General features: G+C 48.7%; 1 protein-coding gene across 2 annotated transcripts; it reads left to right on the top strand.

Moving 5' to 3' along the window:
• Positions 1-615: 615 nt before the first annotated feature.
• Positions 616-20,222, top strand: LOC133417735 (transient receptor potential cation channel subfamily M member 1-like). 2 transcript variants are annotated; one of them, XM_061705807.1, is made up of 28 exons: positions 616-802; positions 2,033-2,109; positions 2,217-2,433; positions 2,776-2,989; positions 4,589-4,713; positions 4,828-4,999; positions 5,593-5,767; positions 6,205-6,328; positions 7,887-7,959; positions 9,586-9,686; positions 9,849-10,010; positions 11,467-11,601; positions 11,711-11,761; positions 11,832-11,972; positions 12,473-12,502; positions 12,579-12,862; positions 12,944-13,172; positions 13,803-13,934; positions 14,131-14,250; positions 14,542-14,670; positions 14,833-15,084; positions 15,154-15,328; positions 16,156-16,176; positions 16,262-16,406; positions 16,542-16,735; positions 17,523-17,655; positions 18,263-18,603; positions 19,224-20,222. In XM_061705807.1, the coding sequence occupies exons 1-28, from the start codon at positions 671-673 to the stop codon at positions 19,589-19,591; spliced, it is 4,452 nt and encodes a 1,483-aa protein (XP_061561791.1). In that variant the 5' UTR covers positions 616-670; the 3' UTR covers positions 19,592-20,222. The 2 variants fall into 2 exon arrangements, with proteins under 2 accessions (XP_061561791.1, XP_061561782.1); XM_061705798.1 differs by lacking the exons at positions 11,467-11,601; positions 11,711-11,761; positions 11,832-11,972; ... (12 more) ...; positions 18,263-18,603; positions 19,224-20,222 and having other exon boundaries at positions 9,853-9,923.
• Positions 20,223-20,781: the final 559 nt, after the last annotated feature.

Below are 20,781 nucleotides of genomic sequence, written 5' to 3'. Positions count from 1 at the left end.
TGCCTTCACATACAATGGCTGCGATCGCTTATTATTCACACGCACACTGTAGATGGCAAAGCAAACCTTTCTCAGTAAATCTGAGGTTGTTTTGTAAAATATATATATATTTTTTTTAAATCATAAGATTTACAATCAGTTTGACACCCCTGGTCTACATCGTGCACATTTGTCATTAGGTCAGCATGGTATGCTACGGTGGTTTTCCACAGATGATCCAACAACATTTTTTGTGATGCACTGTATTTACATTTCATCGTGTTTTGTTATCATTTTATGAGGTTGGCTTAAGGCATGAGGACAGCCGCTGTACATTCAAAGAATGAAGCATCAATTGACCTTTGTTGTCGGACGCGATGTTGGACGTCTTCGAATGAGAATAATTTGCGTTTGATGAGCCAAGAAGAGAAGACGTGGGTGAAAAAGTCTGCGCAGTGATCAGGAAGTGAATCGAAGCGTCCGGCTGACGTCTTTGTTGGCCTTTTTTGTGCTCCGAAAGTGGATTTTCCTGCAATCGGCATTTACGAAATCTCCGTCATGCATTAAAGACGACTAATCCCGCTTACTGAGGCCGGTCGGTCGGCCGGCACGCAGCGGTGCCAGTCCGGCGGAGACGCTCGGACGCATCGTGAGTTTGGTCGCGCGAGGCCGCGGAGCGGCGCCAGGAGGGATGAAGCCGAGGCACGCCGGAACACGCGGCGACACGGAAGGCGTGACGACGGACGGCAGAGGGAGGCGAGGAACCGACGGCTCCTTCAAGCGCTCGTCCGTCAAACGCAGCGCCTCGTCCGGATCGCAGAGGGTTAGTCGAACATTTTCAAATATACCCTGCATGTTGAGACTGCGCGCTCTATGTTTACATCCACCTGCTGACCCTGCGCATTTATTTACATGATACAACTTGATGTCCTCGGTGACAACTGGGAAGTCCTCACAGACTATTCGAGGTTCCCAAATGCAACTTGAAGACCGCCGTGTTTCGAGGCAACACTTCCAGTCCACAGACGCAAGTTGCTCAAAGGCAACTTGAAGTCCTCGGACAGGAGACGATTAAATTGAAGTCGCTCAGAAACAACTTGAGCGACTTTCAGATCATTGCCACGGAGGCAACTCGCAGACACCTTGAAATCCTTGGAGACAGCTTGAAGTCTCCAGAGACTACTTTAAAGTCCTCAGAGACACCTTGGTCTGTACCCAGAGACAATTTCAAGTCCTTGGAGATAACCACGGAAACACTTCAAATACTGCCTGACAACTTCATGTCCCTTGAGAAGACTAGATGCCGCCAGGAACGACCTTGGGACAATTTCAAGTTCTTGGAGACAACTTATTGTGTGCGGAGCCAACTTTTTTTCTGTCATCAGAGGCAAACTGCTGTCCTCCGAGACAACTTGAGGTCTTTGGCGACAACGCGTCCGTCTTTTGAGGCAGCTTCAGGCTTCTAAGAGGTTCCAGACAATAGCGCCACTTGAACGTTGAGTCCTCACGGGAAAGACTACATTTCAAAAAAGAATAACACATCTGGCAGGAAGTAAGTGTTTGAATGACACTTATGTACGCGACACGACATACGGTGTATGTCTATATGGATGTATGTGCAGTACACGGAGCACACGAGAGAGGATGACCACGCTGGACGCAATGTAAACGAGGCTTAAGTTACGTTCACGCTAATCCGCCATTATGCAAAGTGCAATGTCACGCAGCGTGTGTGCGCGTGGGCGTGTGAGTGCGTGTGCGTGAGCACAATGAAACATTATCGCAGCGACTTAAAAGATGAGCAGGATTATTTGTTTTTGTTTTTTTTTATGATTATTGTGTAAGAGGATTGGAACCATCAAGAAATGGAAAGCTCCGCTCTCACAATAATTAGTCAGCTTCGTTTGCACGCGTGCGCACGGGCGCGCACGCGAATACACGCAACAACAAAAAAAAGTGTTGTTGTTAAAAAATATATAATAACAATAATAATAATGTAAATGACAACAATATGCAAAATGGATCGAATGTGATCCGGTGTGATGTGTTTCAGCTGCAGAGAGCTTGGATCGAGAAAACCTTCCAGAAGAGAGAATGTGTGCGCATCATTGCAGGAAAAGACGCCAGCAGGTGCCCCACACGCACACGCACGCGCACGCGCACACGCCAAGAAAGACGGCGAAGCAATGACGTGACGTGACGCGACGCGACGCGACGCCGCGGTGTTCTCCTCGCAGGTGCAGCTGCGGCCAGCCGGTGGCCCAGCACTCGGCGGTCGCGGGGCTCGGCGGGCAGGAGGAGGAGGGGCGGGCCGAGGAGGGGCGGGGGCGGGGAGACGGCCCGCCGCTCCGACCCCCGGAGCGCTGGACCCCCCTCAAACACACCCGGGCCACGCCCACGGACGCGTACGGCGTCATTGAGTTCCAGGAGGGAGGACACGTCAACAAGGCCACGGTACAGGAGAATAGTCCCGACCTGAAAGGATACTCTTCGCACTCATTGGCTTAAAGCACAGGTGTCAAACTGGCGGCCCAGGGGCCAGATTGGGCCCTCCACAGCATTTTATGTGGACCGTGCAAGCAAATCATGTGCGTCGACTTCATCTCGTCTTCTACTGTAATTGAGTACATTGAGATATGGCATGCTTTTTTTGGTTACCCATCCCCCTTTGAAAAGAAATCTAATCGTTGAAAAACAATTTCAAAACTAGTTATCCGTCAATTTGTTGTGTATCTGAGGCGACCATTCATTGATATGGGTTCACAGTCGTAATCCCCCCCCCCCCCCCCCCCGCAGTACATCCGCGTGTCTTTCGACTCGAAGCCAGACGCCCTGCTCCAGCTGATGGTGAAGGAGTGGTCGCTGGAGCTCCCCACGCTGCTCATCTCGGTCCATGGCGGCCTGCGGAACTTCGAGCTGCCCCCCAAACTGCGGCAGGTGTTCGGCCGAGGCCTCATCAAAGCCGCCGTCACCACCGGGGCGTGGATCTTCACGGGCGGCGTCAGCACCGGTACGCTCGCGCTCGCTTGTATTTCACTTTGAAATTCACAAACCGCCACAATTGGAGTGGGAACTTGGAGCAACTTTTGAAAAGTCTCGCAGACGCTGTGTTTGGATTTCTGCGCTCGTCATGGACTGTCCATAACAAACACTATATTCAGACATAAAGGTGTCCACACGTGCACTTGGCACCAGGACACCTTAGGTCGCAGTTCAATGATCGACTTTGCGGTCGTGTCATCGGACTTGCGGCCGCATGTCTTGGACACTCGGGTGAAGAGAGGGGCGGAGCTGGCAACCGATCACCACCTGGTGGTGAGTTGGCTCCGATGGTGGGGAAGATGCCGGTCCGACCTGGCAGACCCAAGCATTTTGTGAGCGTCCGCTGGGAACGTCTTTCAACTCCCAGTGCTCTGGGAGTATGGGATACTGGATCCCACTGTTCGGTGGGACAGGTCCGCATTGCCGGTAGTTCAGCAGATTAATTTCCAGTGAGGTTTGGACTCTGCCAAGGCTGGCCTTTGTCACAGATTCTGTTCATAACTTTCATGGACAGAATTTCTAGGTGCAGTCGAGGTCTTGAGGGGGTCCGGTTTGGCGACAGTATCACGTCCCTGCTTTTTGCAGATGATGTGGTTCTGATGTGTCCATCGAGCCGTGATCTTCAACTCTTGCTGGAACTGTTCGCAGCCGAGTGTGAAGCGGTTGGGATGAGAATCGGCACCTCCCAATCCGAGACCGTGGTCATCAGTCAGAAAAGGGTGGCGTGCCCTCTCTGGGTCGGGGATGAGATCCTGCCCCAAGTGGAGGAGTTCAAGTATCTCGGGTGTTGGGAAGAATGGAACGGGAGATCGACTGGCGGATCGGCGCAGCGTCTTCAGTGATGCGGACTTTGTATCGGTCCGTTGTTGTGAAGAAGGAGCAAAGCCGAAAGGCGAAGCTCTCGATTTACCGGTCGATCTACGTTCCTACCCTCAGCTGGTGAAAGAACCAGATCTCGGATACAAATGACTTTTATATGATATTATATTATATTATATTTAATGTTTGGCATTGTAGTGGCAGCTGGGGAGTCCAGTATTCTTTTGAGGTGGTGCTTGAGAACCACAGCTCAAAACAACTTTTCAAAAGTTGCTAAATTGCAAAAAGTAAAAAAAAAAAAACAAAAAAAAAACAAGACAATTGCTAATTTAATGAGCAATATATAACCTAATTTAAGTAAAATAATATACCAATACAACAGTGAAATTTGACTTTGAAATTTGAAAGTTTGACTTGGCAAAATGTCTTGAAGGTTTTAGTTACATTGAGTAACGTATTTACACATTTAGCGACTTTGAACAATTTTCTGGAAATGTTTGAACACTAAAAGGCATGCATTATCCGCCCAAATGACTTCTTTGCCAAATCCAAAAGTCTTTTTCTGAAATGAAATAAGAGATTCCTCATTTCAGTACTAATGCTGTTGTGTACTTAAGATCAGTTTTTGCAGTGTTGGCTCTTCACTGGCAGCAACATGAGCGCCGGAACCTGATGATTGCCAACGTTCGTTAGTCGATTTGGCAAATTGTCGCTACTCGCAATCAAGACGACGGCTCGTGTTTTGCAGGTGCGATCCGCCACGTGGGCGACGCCCTCAAGGAGCACTCGTCCAAGTCTCGCGGCAAAGTGTGCGCCGTGGGCATCGCGCCGTGGGGCATCGTCGAGAACAAGGACGACCTCCTCGGCAGAGACGTGAGAGCAAAACATTCCAAACGTTCACTCGCTCATTCATTCGTTCGTTTACGCTTCGTAAAAGACACCAATTCATCACCGGTTTATGGTTTGTTTGCGTGTGCGGGTGTGGAGGTGGCGCGCCCGTACCAGTCGATGGGCAACCCGCTGAGCAAGCTGGCGGCGGTCAACGGCAGCCACTCGCATTTCATCCTGGCCGACGACGGCACCAGCGGCAAGTACGGCGCCGAGGTCCGACTGCGGAGGCAGCTGGAGAAGCACGTGGCGCTGCAGAAGATCAACACGCGTGAGCCGCCGCCGCCGCCGCCGTGGTCCGCTTGACCCGACCCCCCTCGAGTGACTGGCAGGACAGCGGATTCATCGACAACTAATCGATTATCAAATGAATCCGTCGTGATTTTTCGTCATCGATTCTTCATTTAGAGGCCTCGTTTAAGATGAAATTGTCCAAATCCTTTGAATCTCCTTCCTCTCCACAGTAAATAGTCGCACATTTCTGTCATGAATCATCTTTGTGTTTCATCAAACTAAGACCTTTACAAACGTACAGATCTCTTTCTTTGGAAAACAGCGATCGACATTTTTGCAGATGTTCTGATCTTTTCGATTTTACGGAACAAACCGGTGCCGGAGTCATAAACCGTTTAAGTTTGTGCATTTTCTGCACTGTCAATTTGAAATCGGCCTGTTTTTGAATAAATAGAGGGAAATTCGAAAATCCGATTCATCGTCGATGATGAAAAGAAGCGTTAGTTGCAGCCCTAGACAGGACTCGACTGAGGTGACTCGACGCGATTCCCGGGACCGCGTCCGGTCACGAGAGGTTGATCCGGGGCGACAAATGACTAGCTCCGCCTCCGGCCTGGGCGGTGTGTGCAGGTCTGGGTCAAGGCGTGCCCGTGGTGTGTCTGATCCTGGAGGGGGGCCCCAACGTGGTCTCCGTCGTCCTGGAGAGCTTGAGGGAGGACCCCCCCGTTCCCGTGGTGCTGTGCGACGGAAGCGGGCGAGCCTCCGACATCATCTCCTTCGCGCACCGATATTGCCATGACGACGGGTGGGTCGGCCGTGTTTATTTGCCGCAACGCGAGGGGAACACCGAGCGAGGAAATTCTCAATTTTCACTGATGAACCATACAGTCGTGGAAGAAACCATCTTCAGTTCCAGCTCCATTAACCCCTCGTTGTCCGCTAATTTTGGGGTAACCGATGCGCCGTTATTTGCTGAAAATCTCACCTACGTCGAGTGTTTTTTGCTGCCACCTGGTGTTATTTGAGGTCATTTGAATACCTTTGTTTCGACAAAAGTAGTCTCTCGCTGCCCTCTTGTAGAACCACGGTGCCAAAGAACTGTCGGAGCGATTTGAAGAGCTTCATTGAGACAAACATAGTGCTTTGCCACTGTCTTCTTCATGTGTTTGATTGTTTGTTATGCACTTTTTGAGGGATTTGTGGTTGAGTGTAATGCTGCCGTGACATTTTTCTTACTTTGAGGTCTGTGAGCGAGGGCGTGAAGGAGCAGCTCCTGGTGACCATTCAGAAGACGTTCAACTACGCCCGCAGCCAAGCGCAGCAGATCTTCCTCATGGTCATGGAGTGCATGAAGAAGAAAGCTCTGGTGGGTAGGACGCATGTCAGGTGACCCACATCCTCGCCATTCAATTGGCCACAAGATTAACGATCATTTAATTTAAGATTAAGAATCATTTAATTCGCCACAAGAACAGAATTTTGGGTTTGAAGATGGAAGATGGAAGGGTATGTCACAGCCGCCAAGAAAGCGTGCACCGAGTTAAAGGATTTTATACAAACCTGTAAGAGTGACCCTCACCGAATGATTACTGGAAAGCTCGAAGCAGACCCGGTTCCAAGTATCCTGAATGAAGAGGTTGAAGAAGCTCTTCGTTCACTTAAGGCCGGAAAAGCTTGTGTCTGGATGCCATTTTTGTTGAAATGCTTAATGCAGGAGGAAACGAATTTCGATGCTGCTTGGACTTGCGAGAAGTACCGGCGACTTGGAAAGACGCAGAAATCATTTTGCTACATAATTCGGGCGATAAAATGGACCGAAGAAATGATCGGCCAATAAGCCTGCTCTCAACGATTTCGAAAGTCTTTGCAAAGATATTGGCCAAAACGAAATGGAAGCAAACTCAGTGAAGCACAAGCCGACACAACAAGCGGGTTTGCGTAGCCGTTTTAATACTAGGGACCGCATACAGACAGTTCAACAAATAATCCAACGACGCAACGAGTACGCAATGCTTCCGTGTGTAGCCTTCATCGCGTTTGACTCCTTCAAAAAGCGTTTGACTCAGTCACCACCACTTCGATACGGCAGCCGCGAGTAAATCAAGGGATAGCGTCCACTCGCCTGACTTTGGTGCGGGCAGCGTGGGTGCAGTTCCCACTCAGTGACGGTGTGAATGTGAGTGCGAATGGTCGTCCGCGTCTCGCTGTGCCCTGCGACTGACTGGCGACCATTTCAGGGTGTAGTCCGCCTTTCGCCCGAAATCAGCTGGGATAGGCTCTTGGGGCAGGATCTCATCCCCGACCCGGCGAGGGCACGCCACCCTTTTCCGACTGAGGACCACGGTCTCAGATTTGGAGGTGCCGATTCTCATGCCATCCGCTTCACACTCGGCTGCGAACAGTTCCAGCACGAGTTGAAGATCACGGCTCGATGGGCACATCAGAACCACATCATCTGCAAAAAGTAGTGACGTGATACTGTCGCCAAACCGGACCCCCTCAAGACCTCGACTGCACCGAGAAATTCTGTGCACTTTTATGGTACTGCATCCGTCACTGTGCATTGTGCAACCCCAATTCCAATGAAGTTGGGACGTTGTGTTAAACATAAATAAAAACACAATTCAATGATTTGCAAATCATGCTCAACCTATATTTCATTGAATACCCTACAAAGACAAGATATAAAATGTTCAAACCGGCATCACCGATAGAAACCTTGTGCGGTCATGTGACTTTATAAGCTCAAGTGCATAGCGGGATTAAAGTCACACAAGAGTCCATGAGGAGCAAAGCTAAAAAAAAAAAGAAAAGAAATCCCTCACTTAGAGAGTAGGGAACGAGTCAGTCATTCCCAACACCGCCTAGGAAGTAGGAAGCAGGAAGTAGGAAACGCAAAGTGTGATTTTGCGGTGTCGTTTCAGATCACGGTCTTCCGGATGGGCAGCGAAGGGCAGCAGGACATCGAGATGTCCATCCTCACAGCGCTGCTCAAAGGTCAAAGTTCGGCATGTCGAAGACAAAATGTGACACCTTGACAGTGATTGACAGTGATGAACAGTTATTGACAAGTAATCCGCTATAGGTGACCAAACCCGGAAAACGGGATAACAGACCTAATGTGTACGATTGATGACATCATTGCTTCAAGTCAAAAGTTTGTTTTCTTTATGGATGGTGTCTTCAGACAAAAGTTAAATACATGCACAGTGCCAGGAAAAATGATGTGAACCTTTTTGGAATACATTTCTGCATAAATTGGTCATCAAATGGAGTCTGATCTTTATTGAAATCATAAGAAAAACCTTTTAACTTAGTAGTACACAAACAATTATATGTTTTCATATTTTGATTGAAAATAACGTAGACATTCACTGGACAGGGAAAAAAAAAAACTTCCTGCAGGGGTGTCTGCTGTGGATCGCTCTCTTGAGGTCATGCGACAGCATCTCCCTGGGGTTCGAGGCCAGGACTTTGACTGGGCCCCTCCGGAACCTGTATTTTCTTCTTATGACGCCATTCTGTTGTTGATTTGCTTCTGTTTGTTTGTTTGTTTGTTTGTTTGTTTTGGGTCATTGTCCTATTGTCCTCTTTTGAGCTTCAACTGTTGGACAGATGGCCTCAAGTTCTTCTGCAAACTATCTTGATGATGAAACATAACATGTGAATTCATTTTTCCATTGAGGATAGCAAGCTGTCCAGGCCCTGAGGTAGAAAAGCACACCCATACCCTGACGCCCCACCACCAGGTTTTGATGTCGGTGTGCTGTGCCATTGTTCCTCCACACGTGACGTTGTGCGTTCCACGCAAACAATTCAACTTTGGTTTCATCTGTCCACAGAATAGTTTGCCAGTAGTGCTCTTTAGAAAACTTCAAACGAGCAGCAATGTTTTATTTAGACGGCTTCCTCCTTTGTTCTCCCATCAACGTTATTCTTGTTCCATGTTTTAAATATGGCAGATTTGTCAACAGAGATTTCTGTAAGTCTTCAGGCGACACGCTGGGGTTCTTTTTGACCTCATTGAGCATTCTGCGCTGTGCTCTCGCAGTCATCTTTGCAAGGACCGCCAGTTATCAAATCCAAGGGTTGACTTACTTTGTCCTCCCTATGAATCTTTATGTTATTATCAATAAAAAATATGAAAACATATAATTGTTGATGTGTTATTCGTTGAAGCAGACTCCCTTTGTTTATTCTTGTGCTTTAGATGAAGATCAGACTGCATTTGATGACCACTTCAAGAAATTCCTAAAGTCTTCACATACTTTCCACTGTATACAATTTATTTATAGAAATGTGATATACTGTATGTCAACACAAAGGAAGCCTCGACGTTGAATATTGTCATCTTTGGTGGCTTTGTGGTGCCACGTGTTCAACAAAAGACATTGTTGCCGTTAATGTTCCTGCGCGGTTTTTGTCGCGGTCACCTTCCTCACTCACCCGAGCGGCGACGGAGCGCTGCGACCCGTCTTGCCGGATGCAGAAGTACGTTGCGCGCATACCGGATGGACAGGAATTGACAAACGATTGATGAGTGATTGACAGTGATTGGCAAGTGTTTAAATGTCATTGGCGAGTGTTTGACAGTTATTGACCAGCGCCCGTGTGCGCATGCAGGCACCAACGCGTCGGCGTGCGACCAGTTGAGTTTGGCTCTGGCGTGGAATCGCGTGGACATCGCTCGCAGTCAGATCTTCGTGCACGGACACCACTGGCCCGTGAGCGCGCACGCACCACTTTGCTCCCGTAGCAACACACACCGGTCTACTTCCTGGGTTTCACCTTTAGCCCCACCCCCAGACGCCGCTGACCAGTGATTGGCGAGAACATTCGATGTCACTCAATCTCAGTCCGGACTTGACGTGTGTGTTCGTGTGTAGCCAGTGACCCGGAGCGAGCGTCCCAAAAGCCCGGCGGCGGCCGAGCGGGCGGCGGCTTCGGCGGCCAAAGGAAAAGCTCGAGCGAAGAAAGGAAAAGCGGGAAAAAGCAAAGTCGAACCGCCGGAGGAGACTGACCCCAGGAAGCTGGAGCTGCTCAGCTGGGTAACACGAGCATCTTTTGCATCCGTTGTTGTTAGACGCACGTCAAATATGTCAAAACGCTTTCAAAGCCATAATGCCAGCAGCATTCTGACTGATCTTTCCAGACGTTGGTGAAAAATGGGGTGGGGGAACACAAATCAAAAATAAGTAAATGAGTGAGTGAGAATGTGTTATTGTAAAATTGAAAATTGGCAAGAAATCTGAAGGGTCTGAAATGAGGAAAACATTGTCAAACGTGAGTGGAAAAAAAAATTATAAATATATATATATATTTTTTTTCTTTTCAAAAAATAAGTGAAAATGGTCGAAAACTTGTGAAAGTAGAAAAGAAAAAAAAAAAACATTTAGATTTGTTTTAAATGAATGGAAATTTGTGGTTAAAAAAACACTTGAAAAGGTCATAAAATATATTGGGCCGGGCCGACCTTGAATCGTGAAAATTCCGAATAATTGACAGCCATTTGAATGTATTTTGTAATGCCATCTATTGTTATTTTTTTTAACTGGAAAAGAATATATCTAGCTTTTTAAAATCTACGAATAGGTGAGTCAGTGGATGCTGAACCGCAAATATGAGTGGGTAAAACTGTAAATGAAAAAGAAAAAGTCATATAGATGAGTGTAGTAGTAAAAAAAAAAACAAAAAAGAAAGAAAATTGTAAAAAAGAAGAAAATTAAAAACGTATATAAATGTAAATAAAACATTGTCCAACATCGGGGGAAATATACCAACAATGAGTGAACTGGTAAAATATTTAGTGAACATTTATCAAAAAGAGCAATCTGAAAAATGTACAATTATATATCTATATCTATACAAATCCCCCATGCGCCCTTTGCAGGGGAATCATGGGAGATGTGGTTTGCGTCTCAGACCAGCCCACTCAATAGCGCCCCCCCCCAAAAAAACTACACTGTTTGATACTCCCATAATCTCTTGCGACATCACAGACGGGAAAACTTAATGGAGTAACATCTTTATCATTAAAAGTGCTAAAAAAAAGCACACGCATGTAAAGTCTGCCGTGCTTAAATCCAATGTGATTTTTCCTAGTATCAATACAATTGATTGATTACCTTTTAAAATGATTTAAATGGGCACACCTTCGTCCAAAAGACTAACTAGCCGACGACAGATCTTTCCAAGTGGATCGTAGGAATATACTGTCAATCGATATATGGATGTAGTGAATGTATCGCTACCACCTTAACTGACGTCTTTCGGTCATGACACTGGTATGCAAACCGGAATTTTTCAGACAAGCTGGGCGAGACCCTCTTTCACGCCGACCAGTTGAAAAACGTTCTTGACGAATATATTCGTCGTTGGCAGTAAACGCTCGGATTCCAGTTGACCGACATAAACATATAAATGATGATGATGATGATGATGATGATGATGACGATAACAATGATGAAGACTAAGACCATGATGACAATGACGACGATGTCCCAGGTGAACTCTCTGGAGCAGGCCATGATGGACGCGTTGGTGTTGGACCGCGTTGACTTTGTGAAACTTCTGATCGAGAACGGGGTCAACATTCATCACTTCCTCACCATTCCTCGTCTGGAGGAACTCTATAACACGGTCAGACGCGCCGCGGTGCCACGCACGTGGCACGTGACTGACAGCTGTGGCTCCGCCTCCGTCGCGGAGCTGACGCGCTCATTTCTGTTTGTGCGTTTGCATTCTGCAGAAGCTGGGACCCGCCAACACGCTGCACTTTGTGGTCCGAGATGTCAAGAAGGTGAGTCACCTTTAAAGTTTTGAGGACAATATACAGAGCGGGTTGATGACATGACTCGCGGTTCTTGCAGGGGAACCTCCCTCCAGACTACCAGATCACCTTGATTGACATCGGATTGGTTCTGGAGTTCCTGATGGGCGGAGCTTATCGCTGCAATTACACCAGGAAGACCTTCAGGACGCTCTACAACAACTTGTACGGCCTGAAGAGGGTGAGCCTCAACACTCACGAGCACATTTCAGGGAGTTCTCCATGTTGCCAGCCGTTTTACAGCATTCTGACTGATCTTTCGAGACTGGCAGAATATTGTGCTCCGCGACAATATAAACACCGGACCCCAAGCAAACGCGCCGTGAGCGACACTGACTCAACACGTGGCTCGAGTTGCCTGTGAATATTTTCATTCATCCGGGTCATTCTATTCTCGGGGTAATGAATCAATGGCAACTGGACTGTGGTGGATCAGTCCAGTTGCCATCAGTCCATCGAGCTACCATCTACTGGCGTCTGGTAGTCATTACAGTCATGTAGGGGTTTGAATTTCACAAACCGAGCTCGGGAGACCTTCCACCCCTACTCGTTGAAAAACCTGCTTGATGAATTTGGCAGTCAGCAGTTTAAAGCAACAAAAACAGCAAACAGAGCACACAACAAAAGTCACAGGCGTACTGTATATTATTTTCATCGAGTTGACGGTGTTTTGTCTTGCAGCCCAAAGCCTTGAAGCTCCTCGGCATGGAGGTAATGTTCACAATTCCACGCGGTCCAAACACGTTGTCGTGACGACAAGAACGACATTCTCTCTCCCCGCCTCCAGGACGACGAGCCTCGTCCCAAGGGAAAGGGCAAGAAGAAGGAGGAGGAGGTGGACGTCGACGTTGACGACCCCGAGGTGAGCCGTTTCCAGTACCCCTTCCACGAGCTGATGGTGTGGGCCGTGCTCATGAAGCGCCAGAAGATGGCGCTCTTCCTGTGGCAGCGCGGGGAGGAGGCCATGGCCAAAGCGCTGGTGGCCTGCAAGCTCTACAAGGCCATGGCCCACGAGTCGTCCCAGAGCGAGCTGGTGGACGACATCTACCAGGACTTGGAGAAGAACTCCAAGTGAGGCCGCACTCACGGCGGGGGGAAGGCGCTCGGCGAAGCCCGCCGTCCTCTTCACGCGTTTTCGTGCGGTGTCGGCAGGGAGTTCGGGCAGCTGGCCTACGAGCTTCTGGACCAGTCGTACAAACGCGACGAGCAGGTCGCCATGAAGCTTCTGACCTACGAGCTGAAGAACTGGAGCAACTCCACTTGCCTCAAGCTGGCCGTGGCCGCCAAACATCGAGACTTCATCGCGCACACGTGCAGCCAGATGCTGCTCACCGACATGTGGATGGGATGTCTGCGCATGGGCAAGAGCAACAGCCTCAAGGTAGCGCACCGCCAGCCACTTCCTGTCCAAAAGCAGGAACATCGACCAGATAGCGGGCAGCTCACACGAAACCATGTCCACTTCCTGTCGTCCAACAATCCCAAACAGCCATCGGGGGCCATCGGGGGCCATCGGGGCCGGGTGCGTTTGACTTTTTTTCAATCAGATTAATCACGCGTTTGAATTTACGAGGCGCCAAATATACCACACATAGGAGACGCTATTTTAAACGTGTTGCGCTTCCATCAAACGGGAGTTTGGCGCTGCACTACATGCACATTACCTTTGTTTTTAGAAAGTCCTCTTTTTAAAGCAAAAGTTGCCGCCGAGCGGTCGGCCAGTCGGCGTCTCCCCGCTCACCTGTGCGCCGGCGTACGCGCTGACCTGATCGCTTTCGGATATCCAGCCGCTGTTAAGGTCGAAGGTACCAGCAGAGTGTGCACTCAAAATCAATCGTGTCATTGATCTGAGTTCACACATACATGGACACAATTGTTCAATATTTTCAAGTTTGCGCACCTTGGGACACTTTCGAGAAAGAAATGCCCCCAAATTTGCGGGTGCTCGAATGACGTTTGGCGTCGTGGTCCAACGTGGGAACAGTTCCAATTTGTTGCGCTGCCCCCGCAGGTCATTTTGGGAATCGTCTTCCCCCCCGCCATCCTCCTGCTCGACTTCCGCATCGGCGACGAGACGTCCTTCCACTCGTCCGAGGAGAACGACGGCGGCAGGAGCAAAGACGACGACGACAAGTCCAGCAAAGTAGGACCCTCCGGCACAACGTGACTCGTTTTTATGTGATTTGATCAATAACAGTGAAGACCCGGCCCTTTGAATTTCCTTTTGAAAATCAATTCATTTGTTTTTCTTTTTACGAGTGTCTTTACCGTTATTGATCAAATGATACGAAAATGACCCGTATACCGTTTTTGATTTGTATGCTAAACTTTGCTGCCAGGACGCGGACGGCGTATCCAAGAAAGGAGACGAGGAGGACCACCAGAAGAAGAGGATTCCCATTGGAAGGAAGATTTACGAGTTCTACAGCGCCCCCTTCACCAAGTTCTGGTTCAATACGGCAAGTAGTCTTCCTGTTGCCACGGCCTAAGGTCCATGTACGAGTCCCCACGAGTAAGACAGTTCAGTGCACTAGTCGAAAAACTACATCTTACTAGTGATGGTTTTTCTGCTACCGTATGGCATTTTTGCGCTCCAGTAAAGCCACTAGTGCGCACTAGTAGAACAACTACATGGGACGAACAGCAAGCCAAAACTGTTACTTGTGTTACAAGTGATATCAAATCCTAGTAGTTAACAACTAGGATGCACTAGTGGATCAACTGTGTGTGACGCGCGTGTGTCCGCCCAGATCTCCTACCTGGTGTACCTGATGTTGTACAACTACATCATCCTGGTCAAGATGGAGCGCTGGCCCTCGCTCCAGGAGTGGATCGTCATTTCCTACATCCTCACGCTGGGCCTGGAGAAGGTCCGACAGGTGGGCGCCAGAAACGGCAAAAACAACACAACATACGAACGTCACCAATGGCGGGAAGGAAGCGAGTAGAAACACTCACTTAATGTACTCCACGCATACACAAAGAAATCAACTACACGTTGACAAAGAGCTACCCCCCCCCCCCCCCCCCCCCGCGGCCAGATCCTGATGTCGGAGCCGGGCAAGCTGAAGCAGAAGATCAACGTGTGGCTGGAGGACTACTGGAACATCACGGACCTGGCGGCCATCTGCGTCTTCGTGCTGGGCCTGCTGCTGCGGCTGCACGACGAGCCCTTCATGGGCTACGGCCGCGTGGTCTACTGCGTGGACATCATCTTCTGGTACATCCGCGTCCTCGACATCTTCGGCGTCAACAAGTACCTGGGACCCTACGTCATGATGATCGGAAAGATGGTTAGTCAGGCACGCGCGCATGCCGAGTCCAAGTTAGCGTGACTTTGCGTGCGCGTTTGTGCGGCACAGATGATCGACATGTTGTACTTCGTGGTGATCATGTTGGTGGTCCTGATGAGCTTCGGCGTGGCCCGCCAGGCCATCCTGCACCCGGACGAGGAGCCCACCTGGCGCCTGGCTCGCAACATCTTCTACATGCCCTACTGGATGATCTACGGCGAGGTGTTTGCCGACTCCATAGACCGTAAGACTAGAATTCATAGTAAGACTTCCTCTCGGCCCGCCCGCGTTTCTCCGGCTTCTTCTTCTTCTCTCAAATGTTTTGCGACAACCTGAAAATCTGCCACGCCGACACTCCATGATTGCCTCATGACACGCACAATCACACACATGCACACACACGGGGCAATCAGACACACTCACACACACAGATAAACATAAATACCCACAAATTCACAAACATACACACACGCATGTTCATACACAAACAAACATACACACAAACTGACAAAAACAAACACACAAATGTACACATCCAAAAACAAACGTTAGCACACAATTGCACAGAAAGTCACGCAAACAAACACACAAATACAAATGACAGCGTAGTGTCATTGTCCAGAGGTGGCTCGTCAAGCCTCCTGTGCAGCAGAGGGCAGCAGCACACACGTGTTGAGTTGGGGTGCATCTCATTTCTGTTCTTGGGACTTCCTCGCTCCTCTGTTTCCACGCTGGCTCCTCCCACCAGAGATTTCACGGCCGAGCGAGGTCGGAATGTTTGGAGGAAATAAGAAGACGAGCGTTCCTCGATGACGTCATTTCACGGCGACGTCGACTCAAGCCGACGCCACGTCACTGACGCCGCCGCAAATGTCCACTTTATGCTTCATACATGCAGTGGAATCGCATTGAAGTCAAAGATAATCAATATCGTTCCTCAAGGGCCAAATCTAGAAACGAGATGCACCCATTGTGTTGTTTTGTGTTGTTGTTTTTGTTGTGAATTTTGACATTGTTTCCTCTTCCTGTTGAACTGACTCCTCCTCTTCTGTTCTCATTGTTGACGTTCAGTTTACGCCATGGAGATCAATCGTAAGCACCGGCCATCGTAATCCATAATCACACAGAAGAACAAGATTGTCACACCTGTGTGTGTGTGTGTGTGTGTGTGTGTCAGCTCCTTGTGGGGACAACCTGTACGACGAGGACGGCAAGAAGCTCCCTCCGTGTATTCCGGGGGCCTGGCTGACTCCGGCTATCATGGCTTGCTACCTGCTGGTGGCCAACATCCTGCTGGTCAACCTGCTCATCGCCGTCTTCAAGTCAGTGCAACGTTCTCACATCAGTCATACAGAACCTACAGCAAGATTGACGGCTCCCTGACAACACGCACAAACGCACACAGTCCTAATTTCCGTTCTCCCGCTCTTGACTGCGTCGACGTGTTGTCGGCGCAGCAACACGTTCTTCGAGGTGAAGTCCATCTCCAACCAGGTGTGGAAGTTCCAGCGCTACCAGCTGATCATGACGTTCCACGACCGTCCCGTCCTGCCTCCTCCCCTCATCGTCTTCCCTCACGTCTTCATCGTTCTGAAGCGTCTCTGCTGCCGGTGCCGACCGCGCCGCGACGGCGACGCCCAGAGACGCCTCCGTAAGACTACCGCCCTCCCTCACGTTTCGCCGCACTCGCTTCCAGGGGTTGCAAAAACGGAAAGTCGTTTGAAAAATACGTTCAGTCCAATGCCGTCCAACTCCAAACGGCCAGTGAATCGATCGCTAGTTCGTAAAAGATGGTCAATTATGTTTTTTATTTTTTGCGGGAGGGGTGAAACCAGGGTTCATGGGTGTGGCCTTCCTTGAAATGAGAGTTTAGCGCAGTGTTGCACTGATGAATCAGGACTAGTGCTGAGTGCAATAACGGACTAACCCCCGACATGTCAAAACTGGAACTAAAACTTGATTTCGACCTGCATTCATCTATTCTTTTCTTTTCGACATAATTCCACAAGATGAATATCGACCACATCGAGGTTGCTTGATAGAAAAGAAGCAAACCCGGGTGAGAAAAAAAAGTGGTCCAAGTCCAGACAAAACTGGACTTAGCCCACTCTAATTCTTAACGGCTCAATTGCCACACGATGGTGGCAAATCACGTGTAATACAGCTCCTCAACTCACATCAACATAGTTGTTTGGCAAAATGTCATATTAATGTCCCTAGGCAGAGCAAGGTGCTGCAAGATCAACATCAACGACTTTGAGGTTGCCTGGTAGAAGAGAAACAAATTGGGTTTACATTTTTGGTTTAAGCCCAGTTCTTCGAGCAATAGTGGTCTAAATCCAATTAGCCATCAAATCGATCACTATCGCATTAAAAGAACCAAAAGATGAGGTCAGTGGGTCACGTATGGCTTGTTTTGTTTTATCTTGCGTGTGCAGAGCTTCTGCTGGGCGCGGACGAGCTGAAGAGTCTTCACGAGTTTGAGGAACAATGCGTGGACGAGTATTTCCGAGAAAAGGACGACGAGAAGCAATCGTCCAACAACGAGAGGATCCGGGTCACCTCGGAGAGGTCAGGCAACGCTCAAGAACATGCCAGGAACGCCGGTGTTGAGAAACTTACGTTTTTCCACAGCACATCCCTCCGAGGGCTGACATGCAACGGACAAACAGTATGAAAAACACGTGGCACGTTTGAACATGTGAACAACATGTACAGTAAATAACATTTATATTTATATTGGTTTGAGGTTTTCTGGGAGGGAGGAGGTGAATCTGAAAAGAACACGTCAAGAACATATTTGAAAAAAACATGTCCACGCGTCTGGAGGAGGTGAACATGTGAAGAGCATAAAGAACCCGTTAATGTTAGTTTGATGTCTTTCATGACGGTGAAACACAAGTTGACGCTTGTCACGAGGTGAACACACAAAGAACATATTTATGTTCGTTTCATGTTGTTGTTTTCAGACGGGTGGAGAACATGAAGAGTAGAGTTGCTGTAGTTGTTGTTGAACAGTTGTTCGTGCATCTGGAGGAGGTGAACGCGCAGAGAACATGTAAAGGACGTAGAAAACACATTGATGTTGGTTTGATGTTTTTTCATAGGGTGGAGAAGAGCAAATGACAAACATATGAAGAACATGCCTAATGTGGGTTTGATGCTTTTTTGGGCTCAGGGTGGAGAACATGTCCATGCGTCTGGAGGAGGTCAACGAGCGCGAGCACTCCATGAAGGCGTCCCTGCAGACGGTGGACCTGCGCCTGGCGCAGCTGGAGGAGTTCTCGGCCCGCATGATGAACGCTCTGGAGAAGCTGGCGGGCGTGGAGCGGCTCGAGCCCGACCGCGCCGGAGGAATCGCTTTGGCGCGCGACGCCGACGCCGTCGCCGTCTCCCTGCGGCGCCGCGGAAGCGTCGGCAGCGCCGATGGCGGCGGCCTCTGCCGCTACTGGCCGGACCGCGACGGCGACTCCTGGGTGGCCGCGAGTCCGGAGAGACGAGCGGCACGCGCCGACGCCGGTAGGACGGACGTCCTCCGAATGCATCACGTCTGAATGACGCAGGAGACACAAAAGATGTGGCAGCAAAACAGGCCAAAATCAAGTCGGGGTTTGCGTTTCAAATGAGGCTTTCATGCCAGGGTTAGGGTTTCAAGCCTGGGTTAAGTTTGCAAACGAAGGTTTCAAGTCTGGGTTAGGGTCTCAAATTTGGGTTTCTTAATTTCGATCAGTATTCGTCATTCGGGTTTGGGTTTCAAATTAGGGTTTCTAACCATAGGGGCTCGTGTCTGGGTTAAGGGTTGCAAGTCTGAGTTAGGGTTTCAAATGAGGGTTTCAAGACAGGGATAGGGTTTCAAATTGTCATTTTAAGACAGTGTTAGGTTTTCAAATTATGATTTCAAGACAAAGCTAGGGTTTGAAGTTGGGGTTTCAAATTAGGGTTTTGAATTACGGTCCTTGAGACAGATAGGGTTTCATGTCAGAGTTAGGGATTCAAATGAGAGTTTCTTGCCAGAGATAGGGTTTTAAGTTAGGGTTTTAAATCTGGGTTATGGTTTGAAATGAGGGTTTCAAGCCAGAGCGAGGGCTTCAAGATAGTTTGGGTTTCTAGCCAAAGTTTTGTCCACTTCCTGTCTCCAGGCCCCGTCCAAACGGCGTCCGCCTGCACTCTGGACGTCAGTCGGAACCGAGACAGGAGCCAATCGCTGTCCGGCGTGGACATCCTGATTTCGCCGTGCGACAGCGAGCGCGCCCCGCCGGCGCCAGACCACGCCTCCCCCTCCCGAGTTGAGCCCAGTAACCATGGCGACGGCGAGGAGGCGGACGACGAGGATGACAGGAAGTTCCCCGCGCTGCGATCCAAGAGTCTCAACATCAACACCAGCAAGAAAACCAGGACGCTCGCCTCGGATGCGCCGCGCGGTCCGCTTACGCCGCCACCGCCGCCGCGCGCCAAAGTTAACCTCGCCGACCTCGCCGAAGTGGACGCGCACCAGAGCCTGGATTAGGGCTTTCAACAAGGGGCGGGGTTTCAAAATCGTTTACGGCTTTAAAGAAGCGTGCGGCTTTTCCGGTAAGGTTTCAAGCCAGAGTAAGTTAGCTTTCAAGTCACGGTTAAGGTTCCAAATCCGGGTACTGAATTGGCGTTTGAAGTCCGGGTTAAGGTTTGTTTTCACCGTAATGTGAACAGCGTACAGAACGTATAACATTCATTACACGTGCAATAAATGTAATTAGGATCGAAGGTTATTGCAATGTAAAATTACAAGTTGGCCCAACTAACGGTTGAGTTGAGAAAAATCCAAATTTATTTCGTGTTGTTATTCAATTTGATGAATTAATACACACAAAAAGGTTCATTGTAATAAAATATTATTATATAGTGTTGAATTTATTTCTATTCATTAATTCATGAACTGCTGCAACTGCTGCACAAAATCATATTTGGATTTGATTATTTTCGAAATTGCCCATTTTGGAGGAACAAAATAATGATTGTAATCGCTTCTATTTTATTGCGAGCAATCATTCTACTGGGGAAAGTGTCGATGCTTTGTAGATTTAGGGCATGTGTCCCGAGACAACTGCACGTGACGTCGTGAACTTGTTCGGTTGTCGCGGCGAGATGAAGACAAAAAAAATAAAAAAGCAACACATGAGTCACTTGTGGGTCACTGATGGTGTAGTGGTCCAAGGTTGCCCGCGTCTATACGTGCCCTGCGACTGACTGGCGACCAGTTCGGGGTGTTAGTCGGCCTTTCGCCCGAAGTCAGCTGGGATGATGTGAAAGGTCATTTTTGATCATTTCCGGGTCACTTCCTCTTCATTTTGGGGCACCTCCGTTTCACTTCCTGTTCGTTTTGGTGACGTGAATATTCAGTTCACAGGATGTCTTGCATGAGCGAGCGGTAGCTGTTGCGGTTGGGATGGATGGATGGATGGATAGATAGATATGTCACTACCCGAAACGTAAAGGCAACCTTTTTATTATTTGCAATTATACAGAATATATATATATTTTAATTTTTTTTATTGAATAACAATACAACATTTCAAAATGTTTAGCTTGTAGACCTGTGTATAGAGGCGCATAGTATATAAAATGATCGAGAAATAGATAAAGACTAGAAAGTAAAATGCACAGTGAAGCAGGTGAATCAACTCTGAATGTTCTCCAAGTGTTGTACTCTAAAATATT

This window comes from Phycodurus eques, chromosome 2 (genome assembly GCF_024500275.1).
Source record: "Phycodurus eques isolate BA_2022a chromosome 2, UOR_Pequ_1.1, whole genome shotgun sequence".
NCBI lineage: Eukaryota > Metazoa > Chordata > Actinopteri > Syngnathiformes > Syngnathidae > Phycodurus > Phycodurus eques.
This window is presented reverse-complemented; position numbering and strand designations above follow the sequence as displayed.